The sequence below is a fragment of the Heteronotia binoei genome, chromosome 5 (assembly GCF_032191835.1).
Source record: "Heteronotia binoei isolate CCM8104 ecotype False Entrance Well chromosome 5, APGP_CSIRO_Hbin_v1, whole genome shotgun sequence".
NCBI lineage: Eukaryota > Metazoa > Chordata > Lepidosauria > Squamata > Gekkonidae > Heteronotia > Heteronotia binoei.
The window spans coordinates 25,246,008-25,259,138 of NC_083227.1; the positions used below are offsets into that span (position 1 = coordinate 25,246,008).

The 13,131-nt window shown below is 50.2% G+C and overlaps 2 protein-coding genes across 2 annotated transcripts in view; both read left to right on the top strand.

Moving 5' to 3' along the window:
* The window catches only part of LOC132571866 (zinc finger protein 420-like), a 452,634-nt gene that overhangs the window by 76,170 nt on the left and 363,333 nt on the right, over positions 1–13,131 (top strand). The window lies entirely within an intron of this gene.
* LOC132571339 (zinc finger protein 560-like) overlaps positions 615–13,131 on the top strand; it is a 31,442-nt gene continuing 18,925 nt past the window's right edge. Inside the window, exons 1-3 of the mRNA XM_060238144.1 lie at positions 615–718; positions 10,130–10,259; positions 10,608–10,798. Of these exons, the coding sequence (XP_060094127.1) occupies positions 638–718; positions 10,130–10,259; positions 10,608–10,798 (402 nt within the window). The 5' untranslated portion in view covers positions 615–637. The remainder of the gene's footprint in view (positions 719–10,129; positions 10,260–10,607; positions 10,799–13,131) is intronic.

Here is a 13,131-nt window from a genome sequence, read left to right on the forward strand (position 1 = left end):
AAAGACTTCTGCACATTCTGAATAGCTGGAAATATAGTTGGAAATATATAATCTTCTGCACATTCTGAATAATTGGAAATATATTATCGCAATGTTCCTAGCGGAAGCTGGTTCAGGTAGCCAGCTCCAGGTTGACTCAGCCTTCCATCCTTCCAAGGTCGGTAAAATGAGTACTCAGCTTGATGCGGGGAAAGTGTAGATGACTGGGGAAGACAATGGCAAACCACCCCGTAAAAAGTCTGCCGTGAAAACGTTGTGAAAACAACATCACCCCAGTGTCGAAAGCGACTGATACTTGCACAGGGGACCACCTTTACCTTTATAGGGAATATTGTATACTACAGGTTATTGTATACTATAGATTATGACAAAATCGTTGTGATCATGTGATATTACTTTTTTGGGGTAGCTATTTTTCACGGCTGGATCGCCTGGCCGCCAGCTGCAAGTTGGCAACCCTGTCATACAACCCTCGCGGAGCTAGGAAACCTCTTCCCACAGACTTCTGCTCTTCCACGTTGGTCTGGTTGTTGCGGGGGACTACATTTCCCAACAGGCCTTGCGAGCACAATGGCTCTCAACCCTTCCTTGAAGGGGGGTGGTTTCTCAGTAAGTGGGAGAAAGAAATGTGGGGAAGATGGAATTCCGGAGCGCTCCTCCGCTTCCTCCTTTCCCCCGGCTGGGGGGAGAATTGGGCTTCTGCAGGTCAGCAGGGAAGGTGAGTTGAGACTTTCCCCAAACAGGGATAAGAATAAGGGAGGGGAAAGGAAATCCGATTGAATGGGACTGAAAGAGGAAGAGGACGGAGCAGCAGGAGAGAGAAGCTTCCCCGGGCAAGATTTCAAAGGGGGGGGGGGGGCTTCTTTGAGTGTGTTCCCTACAACCAGCATGAAGTTCTTTTAATCTTAACACTTAGATGGCCCTTCGGTTTGCTCCAGCAGGGTTCATTGTCTACGCTTGCTGTGGCCCCCTTCGTTGGCTGCACTGGAAGCAGGGGCCATTTTGTAAAAAAAATAAAAAAATGTGCCAGAGCTCATTAGCAGAACTCATTTGCATATGCCACACGCCCCTCTGACCTCACCGGAAGGTGTACTAAATGACATCAGCTCAGCATCTACCTTAAAATGCTTCTTGAATTAGAATTGTCATAATAAAACCTTCCACCCATCATACTTTTAGAATTACTTTCTGCTGTGTGGCCACAGCGGCATGATAAAGATTCCCATCTGTCTACTTGATATGTTTGGGTTATTTTCCCATTTTTTTGTGCGGGGGAAATATTAGAAAGTTTGTCAGATCTTAAGAGTTCAGCAAAATTCTCCTAGGAGGTTTGAACAACGGAGCCCAGAAGCAAGTGGGGGTGGGGCTAAGAAAGAAAGAGCGCAATAAAATCTAGAGTTTCCAGAGCCCCGCTCCTGTGAGCTCCTGCCCAAAATGAGACCTGATTGGAAGTGCTTTTTTTTGCGTGCTCCACGGGCTAACCCCCATTGTGGCATTTGGCTACATTCTGCTCTCATGATGGTATTTTCAATGACTACTGTTGTGCTTTCTCTGGTGTGTGATCCCACCGTGAGCATCACCTTTAAGAAGATCTCTGGATGGGAAATGAGTCTGAAGGCTTCTTTTCTGAAGGAGGGAATCAACTCCACCCTCCCTCCACGCTCAGCTCCTTCCTCCCTCCCCCTTCCTACCAAAGAAACAGTTCTAAAGAGCCAATACAATGAAGAAATTCCAACACTTTAGCACTATAATAAAATGTTTTTATCACATTATTTGTACATTCAAAGGGCTAAATTCCAATGCCCTACATATGTTCCATACTGTACCAAAGCTTGCAGTGAAACTTCGCCCAACAACAGAAGTGTTTGAACTCTTGTTGGCTTTATTTATGACTGGTGCTTCATAATATTAATTCCAGTTAATGTAATGACGTTCCAGATCTGTGGAAATTTGGAAACGTTGACCAGATATGGGAGCAGCATCACCACCCGTCATTGTCAAATCTTGGGAGAGGCTTAAGAACATAAGAGAAGCCATGTTGGATCAGGCCAGTGGTCCATCCAGGCCAACACTCTGTGTCACACAGTGGCCAAAAAACCCCAGGTGCCATCAGGAGGTCCATCAGTGGGGCCAGGACGCTAGAAGCCCTCCCGCTATTGTCCCCCCCCCCCCAGCACAAGGAATACAGAGCATGACAGCCCCAGACAGAGATACAGCTAATAATTACTGATGGACCTCTGCTCCAGATGTTTATCTAATCCCCTCTTGAAGCCGTCTATGGTGGTAGCCGCCACCACCTCCTGTGGCAGTGAATTCCATGTGTTAATCACCCTTTGGGTGAAGAAGTACTTCCTTTTATCCGTTCTAACCCAACTGCTCAGCAATTTCATTGAGTGCCCACGAGTCTTATATTGTGAGAAAGGGAGAAAAGTACTTCTTTCTCCACATTCTCTACAGTTTTTGTGGCTTCCACTGCAGCTTTTGGAAGAACTGGAATTTTTTCCCTATGGAGCCCTTTGGATGTACAAACTCAACAGATACTCCCTTTGTTGACTGTCATGTTATTGTTCCCTGTAGTGATTATGACGTGAATAGTGACACGGAAGCATTGTACTTTAATGTGATAAAGACATTTTATTATAGTGTCTCCACCTTCTTGCCCTCTCGAGAGTAAACCATCACGTCCACTGCAGAATACTAGAGGGATTTTCTGTTGTTAATCTGGAAAGGTCTCTGAGGCAGCCCTTTTGGACTGGATGTTTTGTACCCTGCATTTCTCACCTGCCGAACTCTTGAGGATTGCCCAGCCTGGAATGAGCAGGCCTGAAGTTTATAAGTAAAATATAGAAACAGATATATGATTAACTTTATGAGGCCATTTTATTTTTATTGAGCTGGATGTAATGCTAGAGTAACTCGAAGTGCATCTGCAAAAAAATTAAGAAGGAGAAGAGATTGGATTTATACCCCACCGTTCACTCGAAGTCTCAGAGTGGTTTACAATCTCCTTTTCCTTCTGCTCCCCACCACCAGCATTCTGTGAGGTGGGGGTGGGTGGGGTTGAGAGAACTCTTTTGAGAACTACTCTTGAGAAAGCAGCTCTTTAAAGAACTGTGATTTACCGAAGGTCACTCAGCAGGTGCATGTGGAGGAATGGGGAATCAAACCCCGTTCTCCAAGATTAGAGTCTGCGCACTTAAGCACTACACCAAACTGGTTCTTAAAGCAGAAACCTTCTGTAGAATCAGGAGGTTAATATATTTGTGGGGTTAAATGTGCGGGATGGTATAGTAGACACTGGCACACAGTTGATGGGCAGACTGAAACTATTTTTAAATTCTTTGAGCAGCTCAGGCCAGGTAAACCCTTAGGCAAGCCACAGTCAGTTAAAGTGGAAACCTGGATGTGAAAAGGTGGATAATGGGATGTTTCAGATCATAGCTGAATTAAGCAAAAGGGGCTGTCTCCAGAAACAGTGAGGTTGTTTTGCAAAGCTCAGAAGACATATGAGCTTTCTAAATAAGAGCAAAATAAATGTATGCTTGGCAAATACAGTTATGTTGATATAAAGGAAGCTTCAGCTTTGTAATCTGTAGCCATCTGTGTATGTCTAAAAGTTGTTTACTTCAGTCTCTAAAACAGTCTCTGATCTTCTTCGTGGTCTCTGTGCATCACACTTGTGGGATACTGCGCCTGCGCTGGTCCCCAATCGGTATCTGTAAGAAAGCCCGGGAATTTTCCGTGGTCGGCGCCACTGGGCATGCGCAGGCGTCCCATTGCGCACGCCCAACGGCGCCATCGCGGTAATCCCGCCAGTTCCTTTCTGACCGCTGCGCGAAGAAGCTGCGTTTTCATCGTGTTCCCGGTCGGTGAGCTTCGGGTTTTACCCTTTTTTCCCCTAGCTTCTGTAAATATTAGCCTGTTTGTTGTTTTCCTTAGAGTAGTAGTTAGTTCTTAGTTAGTTAGTTAGTTTAAAAAAAAAAAAGAGTTGTTGTTGTTTTTTCCGGGTGCGTGTTGTGGCAGGTCGTCCTCCGGGACCTCCCCCCCCTGTTGCTCCCTAGTTTTTTCCCCTCTCAGAGGACTCTGAGAGGACTTTCCCAGCAACCGCTGTCTATGGACAGTCGCTGGGTTTTTTTTTAGAGGTGCCAGGCCTGCGGGAAGAAGATCGCCCCTCCCGACGGCCATTCCCTGTGTCTTCTCTGTTTGGGTGAAGCGCATCGTGTGGAGGCCTGCCCACACTGCCTGCGTTTCTCCAAACAAACCAGGAAGAACAGGGCGGCAAGGCTCTCGGCCGCACTAACTGCCTCGGCACTTCGCCCTCCGAAACCAACGGCGGACCCTTCGGCATCGGTACCGAAAATGGCAACCGCCCAACCCCCAACGGGCCCATCGGCCGATGCGCCCTTAGTCGACACGGAAGCTCCAAGGGAGCAGCAACCCGCGAAACGGTCCCTCGAGCTATCGGTTGAGAGGCCCGTGAAGAAGCGACGGGAGGAAGCGGGGCGCGAATCCTCCAAGAAGGCGAAGAGTAAGGAGAAGCGAAAACGACCACGCTCCACTCCACCTTCTCCCGACGTGTCGGCGCCGATCGTCACCGAGCCGCCGAGAAGGGTTCCTCCCTCTCCGCTGCCCCCCGACTCCAGGGGCCGGCGCGCGTCGGTCGTACAGCCCTCCAACGCCAAGGGCTAGCGTCCTTCGGCCACGCAGCCCTCCGACTCCAAGGGCTAGCGCTCATCGGCATCGCATCTCGCCGATCCCTGGGCCCAGCGCTCACCGGCCGCAGCCTCCAACATCGGAAGTGGAGATCGACCTAACCCGTCAGTCTCCATCGGTGGCATCTCGTCGGCGGAGCATCGACTCGGCATCGGATGTCGAGGCGTTACCATCGGTCGACGCGGCGACGCCTGCAGCGCCCAAGCGCGTGAGACGAAGGGAGCCGTCAGTCGACTCGCGCCGATTTCCATCGATGCCCCCCTGGGAGCAGCATAGATGGCAGTCGACGTATCCCTGCTGCCCGCAGTACCACTGGTACCAGCCACCGGAACACCAGGAATGGGAGCATCGGTCCAATACGTCCTCATTCTCCAGGGCATCGCACCGACCCAGGCAACCATCAGCATCGGTCTCGATCCCACCGGAGCGACGCGTCGCACCGACAGAGCCCCCACACCGACACCGATCCAGCCGCCGCGGAGGGAGCCAACACCACCCCTATCAGCGCACTTGGACCACGGAGAGTCCTCGCCATCGGGGTCAGAGAGCGACGAGGAGAGAACCTGGGAACCCTCGCCAGATCCCAACACAGCAGAGGACCTTCCAGTCTCGCCTTCCGAAGACCTGCGGTCCTATGCGGAGATGGTTAAGAGAATGGCAGCCGCCCTCTCCCTACCCATCTCACAGCCCAAGCCTGTTGTGGACGATAATGTTTTTGATATCGTCCAGCGAGACACCTCCGCAGCTGTAGCCTTGCCTATGACCAGGGTCATGCTACAGGCACTCAAGGACCCATGGAAGAAGCCATCCTCGGCACCGGTGTCCTCGAGGAAGCTGGACCATATGTACAAGGTCCAGGAGACGGGGGCTGAGTTTTTATTCACGCACCCAGCACCAAACTCAGCCATCGTCTCGTCTTCCTCGAGGTCGCGCAGGGTGCATTCTGCCCCCCCTGACAAGGAGGGGAAGAAATTAGACTCCATGGGCAGGAAGATCTACTCGGCTGGATCCCTGGGCGCCAAGGTGTCAAACTACACGGCCTGCATGGCAAGATATCAATACGCCATGTGGGAACAGCTGTCCCCCCTCCTGTCCTCCCTACCCGAGGACAAGAAAACGACTGCCAAGAGACTGCAACAGGAAGGCTTGAAGGTGGCCAAGCAGCAGTTAACAGCAGCAAAACACCTGGTGGACGTGTTTGCTTCGAACATCATGTCTGCTGTCTCCATCCGCAGGCACTCCTGGCTGAGATCCACCGCCCTGCAGCAGGACACCAGGGCGCTCATCGAGGACTTACCCTTTGAGGGGGACGGGCTCTTTAGTTCCACTACAGATAACGCCCTGCAGGAACTAGATAAAAATTTAAAGATCTCCAAGAGCCTGGGGGTGCAGGCACCCTCCAGACAACCCAGAGACAGGCAGTGGAGCAGGTCCTGGACTAGGAAACCCCCCCACAAGCCGTCCTCAGACCAGCAGTGGCGCCCACGTCCCTCGCAGCCCGACAAGCAGGCCTACGCGGGCAACAACAGGGGGCGCTACAACACCCAACCTTCGGGCAAACCTAAGGGTGCCCGCCCCTCCAAGCAGGGACTTTGACTTTTCTGTCCCACGCATCGTCGCCCCCACCCACCTCACCATCCGCCTCCGCCCTTTCCTGCCTGCCTGGGAGCGGGTCTCCTCAGACAGGTGGGCTCTCTCCATCATCAAAGAGGGCTACAAAATAGACTTTGCTCAGATTCCAAACCAGTCCGCAGTGATTACCACTCCTCCCTCCCCACCTCTGCTGGCAGAGGTGGCCACCCTCCTACAGAAACAAGCCATAGAGAAAGTACCACCAGGGGACAGAACCGGTGGGTTCTATTCCCGCTACTTCCTGGTCCCCAAAAGGGATGGAGGGTTGAGACCCATCATGGACCTTCGGAATCTGAACAAATTCATCCTGTACCAGAAGTTCAGGATGTCCACACTGCAATCCATCCTGCCCCTCATCAACCAGGGGGATTGGATGGCCACCCTAGATCTCAAGGATGCCTATTTCCATATCAGCATCCACCCAGAGTTCAGAAGGTTTCTAAGGTTTGCGGTAGGCCCACAGCACTTCCAGTTCACGGCCCTACCATTTGGACTCTCCACAGCACTCAGGGTGTTTACAAAAATGATGAGCGTAGTGGCTGCCCACCTCCGGCTGCAAGGGGTGATAGTCTTCCCAAATATAGACGACTGGCTCCTGGTAGCCAGCTCAAGGGAAAGTCTGTCTGCCCACATCACAACCACGCTACGCCTTCTCGATGCCCTGGGTCTGCAGGTCAACCTAGAGAAATCAAAACTCACTCCATCAAGGACAGTGCAGTTCATAGGGGCAGTACTGGACACAAACCTACATCGAGCGTTCCTGCCCGCCCAGAGGGCAGAGGACATCACCAACTCTGTACAGTTGCTCCAGAGACAAGGGTGGGGCACAGTAAAACAGCTTCAGCGGATGCTGGGGCTGATGGCGACGACGACAAGCGTGCTTCTCTTCGCGAAACTGAGGATGAGAGACCTGCAGCTATGGTTTCTCCGTCAGTTCCGCCCAACCAAGGACTCACCTCGAAAGAGGTTCACTATCCCTCCTACGACGCTCCATTCGCTCCAGTGGTGGGAGTCGAAAGACAATATCTGCCAAGGAGCGCCCTTCCACCTCCCGGCCCCCACAGTGACCATCACCACGGACGCCTCCCAGTGGGGTTGGGGCGCCCACATGGACGGACTGTGCGTGGGGGGCCAGTGGCCCCCCAAGTTGGCCTTGCACCACATAAATTACCTGGAACTGCTGGCGGTCCACTTTGCTCTTCGTTCATTCCGCCCGAAGCTGGCGGGAAGGATGGTGGCACTACTCACAGACAACACCACCACCCTGGGTACATCAACAGACAGGGTGGGACGGTGTCCCATCGCCTCTGTGCACTGGCGATGGACTTGTGGACGGAATGCATCCAGCACGACGTCTTTGTGAAGGCCGCACATCTCCCAGGGGTCCTCAACATACAGGCGGACTCCCTGAGCAGAGGGGGGGGGGCCTCACCACACGAGTGGGAACTCCAGTGGCGTTTCCTGCAACCAGTTTTCCGGCTTTGGGGATACCCACAGCTGGATGCCTTTGCCACAGCAGACAACAAGAAGTGCCCCGTGTTCTGCTCCAGAGGGGGTGCCGACCCAGCATCCCTGGGGGACGGGCTTCTCATCCCCTGGGAGGGCCGTTTCCTCTACCTGTTCCCGTCCCTCCCCCTATTGACAAGAGTAATTAACAAGATAGCAACGGAGAGGCCACGTTGCATCCTGGTGACCCCCTGGTGGCCTCGCCAGAACTGGTTCTCCTCCCTACTACACCTGTCGGGGGGGAACTTTTACCACTTCCCAGGGGAACCAGACCTCCTGTCATCTCAGGGGGGCCTGGTGCTACACCACAACGTACCACACCTGAAACTGACGGTGTGGCTCATAGACCCCTAGAATTCTCGGGCAGGGTCCAGGAGGTTCTACTGAATAGCAGAAAACCCTCCACCAGGGCATCCTACGATAGGAAGTGGAGGAAGTTCTCGAACTTTATGGCTAACCGGCCAGGCGCACCAAGGGAGGCAGGCCTGCCGGCAATCTTTGACTTTTTGCTGTCCCTAGTCGACGCAGGCTTGGTCTTCTCCTCCATTAAGGTCTACCTGGCAGCCATATCTGCCTTCCACGAACCTGTGGGCGGATACTCAGTTTTCGCCCACCCCCAGTCCAAAAAGTTTATGAGGGGGCTATTTAGACTGCATCCACCATCTAAGCCCCCCCACTCAGTTGTGGGACTTGACACTAGTTCTAGACAAGCTAACCAGGCGTCCCTTCGAGCCTATGGCCACATGCCCCCTGCAGCTCCTGTCCTGGAAGACTGCCTTTTTGGTGGCCATCACCTCTGCTCGTCGTGTAGGGGAGCTCACGCGATGCGTTGTGACTACCCTTACCTAGCCTTTAGAGAATCTGGTGTCTCCCTGGCCCCAGATATCAACTTCCTCCCTAAGGTACCCTCCCAATTCCACCTCAATCTAGAGGTTTGGCTACCCGCCTTTTTCCCTAACTCCTCCTCCGACGAGGAGCGGAGATTGCACTCCTTAGACGTCAGGTGTGCCCTACTTTTTTACCTAAAGCGCTCTAAAGACTTTCGCAGGGACCAGCAGCTGTTCGTCTCTTACACTACGCCCAGACTGGGCTCCAAGATCTCTTCACAGAGATTCTCGAAGTGGCTGACGGAGACCATCAAAATATGCTACCTCCTAGCAAAGAGGCCGCTGCCGGGACCTGTTCGTGGGCACTCCACAAGAGCAATGGCGACATCGGTGGCGTTCCTGAAGGGCGTGCCCTTGGCGGATGTCTGCAAAGCTGCTACCTGGTCTTCCCTGCATGCCTTCATGAAGCACTACGCGCTGGACGTGCATGCGCAACAGAGGACTCGGTTGGGGACTGCGGTTCTACAATCTGTTATCTCCGGTTGACCGTCTTCCCACCTCCAGGTATGCCTTGCTTGCTAATCTCCCACAAGTGTGATGCACAGAGACCACGAAGAAGATAGACAGGTTGCTTACCTGTAACTGTAGATCTTCGAGTGGTCATCTGTGCATTCACACTACCCGCCCTCCTTGCCCACTGCTGACGGTCTCCCTTCTATAGGGGCTTTCAGCGGTCATGAAGGAACTGGCGGGATTACCGCGATGGCGCCGTTGGGCGTGCGCAATGGGACGCCTGCGCATGCCCAGTGGCGCCGACTGCGGAAAATTCCCGGGCTTTCTTACAGATACCGATCGGAGACCAGCGCAGACGCAGTATCCCACAAGTGTGAATGCACAGATGACCACTCGAAGATCTACAGTTACAGGTAAGCAACCTGTCTAGCCTGTTCGCAGGAAGGGCAGGATATAAATAGAAGTAAATAAATAACATTTTAAAAGCTGATATCTTTGTGTTGGGTCAACTCCTGGGGTTTTGTCTCTTTCTGGAATCTCAATGGTGGTGTTCATCATTGGGCACTGGCACACCAGGCACTGAGGGCTGATTTGGCTAACACAGGTCAATTGAGGGTGGTTTTCTTAAAAAGAAATAATTTATTGGGACTTGATCAAGAGAAGCCCAGTTTTGTGCAATTCTCTGAACTTGCATTTCTTGGAGACATTCAGTGTATTTGAACTATAAGATCCTCAAAAAATTTAAAGTAATTTTCCTTGTCATGGACTTGATGTATTGCATCCTTTTGTAAATGTAAATGTAAATTTTATTCTTATATCCCGCCCTCCCCCGCCAAAAGGGCAGTTTTAATCAGTTGTGTAGGCAGTGGTGTCCTTTCCTTCTTTAAAGCTCAGACACAGGACTCCATGATGAACTGGATCATATTTTCCTCTTTCAGAGATCCCCAGTGTCCCTTGAGGAGGTAGCCGTGTCCTTCACAGAGGAGGAATGGGCTCTGCTGGATCAAAGTCAAAGAAAAGTGTTCTGGGAAGTGATGGAGGAAAATTACGACACCATGGCCTCTCTGTGTAAGGCTATTTCCCCTTTCATTATAAACAGAGGAGGGAGGGAATGGCATCTTGGACACACTTTCCTTTTTGGTCCCATGGTATAAGGCTTCCCCTCAGTTCCTAGATGTTTTAGGGTAGCAAGTAGAAAGGCTTTGGATAGCTCTTCTGAGGTAAATGTTGTATTGAGCCTGAAGAGAACAGAGGTCACTGAAGCAGGGTGTTTGATCAAAGAAGTAAGATTTGTTATTCATATGCACAGGAGGCTCCCCCTAAAAAGTGACAAATGAGCAAAGAAACCTTCTATTCCCTGTTTCCAAATACCGTAGTTACATTTTTAAAACTTTCTTTTGGGTGTTTCTGCTACAGGGGACTACATTTCCCAGAAGGACTTGCAAGCACCAGAGAGGTCCACCCTGTGCTTTCTCGGTGTTGAGAGAATGTTTTTACCTCAAAGTGGAGAAGGAACTGTATGGGATATGAAGTTCCACCAAGCCTCTGTTCTATCTTGTTTCCCCTGGCTGGTGGGAGAATTTGGCTTTTGTACATCTGCAGGAAAGGTGAGTTTGGGGTTTCATATTAGCTCCTGGGGAAGAATTGGAGAGGGAGAGAAAATATGTGTGAAGGGAACGGAAGGAGAAAGCATTAGGAGAATGGAGTATTGGTTAGAACAGGGTGTCATACATACAGCCTGTGGGCCACATCAGGCTCGCAGAGGGTTCCAATCAGGCCCTCCAGCAACTGGCTGTCATCTGCTTTATTTTCACTTGCCTGCTGTTTTCGGTCACTTTTTTGTGTTTCTCCCCAGATAAGCCAGAGTAGCAAAGCAGCCTTTCCCTCTCCCCCCACCTTTTCCCAAAGGGAGGAGGAGGGAGGAGCAGCCTCAGCCAATGAGGGAGATCAGCTCTATAGCTCTGCTGGTTGATTAAGTTTTCCAGGCTCAATTAATCACCCTTCAGAGCTACTGAGACAAGTCCCTCTTCCTTCTAATGAATGACTGAGGCTCCTCCCCCTCCTCCTGCCCTGGGGAAGGAAAGAAAGAGCCAGAGCTTCCTTTGCCCAGTCCCCAGCATCAGGAGAGCTACAAATAGTACTTTTAAGACTAGCAACGTTTTAGTGAAGGTATGAGCTTTTTGCCTTGCTAGAGAGAGAGAGAGAGAGAGTTTTGTTGGGCTTGTAACTGGGTTCCCCTCCTTTTTTTCATTGTACTCATGCCCTCCAGTCTTTCTCAATAGGAAAGCATGTGAACTATTTAGAAGAGAAATATCAGCATTAGGCTGAGAGTGTGTTCTACCCCAGGTTTACCCAGCAAATTTTCCTTAGTTTTTCTTTCACATTTTCCTTTGATTGGGAGTCTTGAATTTAGACTTCCCAGATAGTAGGCTGACACTGATCACTATACATGGCCGTCTTTCTGTTCTTGTAGTTGTTTTTTGGGGGGAAGTTGGGGTTTTTTTGTTGTTGTAGTCATTTTTCTGAGGGAAATTATAGTTTTGTAAACAAGCACATAGCCCTCAGTCTGTGCCATGGTGCCTTCACATGTTCTTGACTAGTACGTGAAGCAACGTCTGTACAAAAGCTCACAGTGCCCAGCTGCTTCATGTTCCTCTGGGTCTTAGGCTCAAAGCATTGACCATGAGATGTCTGTAATGAATGTCAGTGAATCAAAAATAGGTTTGCAACTTACAGATGTGCACACCTGAACAGCACATATTCAAGACTGGTACAGCACAGACATCGTCTGCAGTTTTTGATGCAATAATTCATAGCAAGAGGTGACATTTATCCAAGACTGCAAAACAAAATATTGCAAGCAGGCTAATATTTTAAGCATGTTTAATTTTAAGCAAAAAAACACTTTAATTGTGTGTCTGTGCCCTTTATAAAGTTTATATGTCCACTACCTGGCATTACATCTTATGATATGCATGGCTTGGCCCGACAAGGTCTCATAAATGTCAAATCCAGTCCTCATAACAAATGAGTTCGACACCCCTGGGTTAGAAGCTTCTGGGTGAGTTCTCTGCAGAGGGGGTGGGGGTGGGGTGTTTTCACCCACTTGATTGTGTTTTCTAAAACCATCCTGGACTTGTTTTTATTCTTGCCAGCTAGACAGACCCCTCTCTGGTCCAGAACAGTTTATTGTGTGTTCTTACTGGCCTCCTTAGCTGGTTGCAGTTGCAGTTTTGTTTGTTGCATTCTCCACGGGCTAACTCCCAAAGATACATTTGGCCATATTTTGCTCCTAGGATGGAAGTCTTTTGTGGACTGTGGAACAAATTACAACTTTATTTTCACTAAGTTCTAGCTGACAGTTAGCATTTCCCTCTGTTATGAATGTAGGCAACAAACCACAGTCATTATTATAGTTCATGTGACTTTGTCACCAACTGAGACCTGATATTTTCTTATACTCAGGTTTTTGCAGATATCTTGAAATAGCATTTACGCTCATTTAGAAACTATCTGAGGAGGGGTCCATACACTTCACCAGACTGCTGAAGAGGTCCATGGCAGAAGCTCTTGCTCTGGAGGGTGACTCCCTGCATTTATCATCCATCAGACACCAAGGACCACATGGCCCAGGTTGAATAGGCTTTGTTAGGTTAAAAATACAAGAAAAACATTTTAATTAGGCCAGTTCCTGTATACAGAGCTGGATGCAAGCTTTAGAGTCACACTGAACTCCTCTGCAGACAAAAATGTTTACAGCAGAAAACTTCTCTCAAAGCACAATTTCTGTGTATTTCTGGGGTTTAACTTGCAAGGTAGTACAATATCTGCTAAACCATTTCTGCTACACACACATATTAATTGGTCTTGATCAAGAGAAGCCCTGTTCTTTGCAAGCTTCTGAGGTTTTATTCCTTGGAGAGTTTCAATATATTGGACT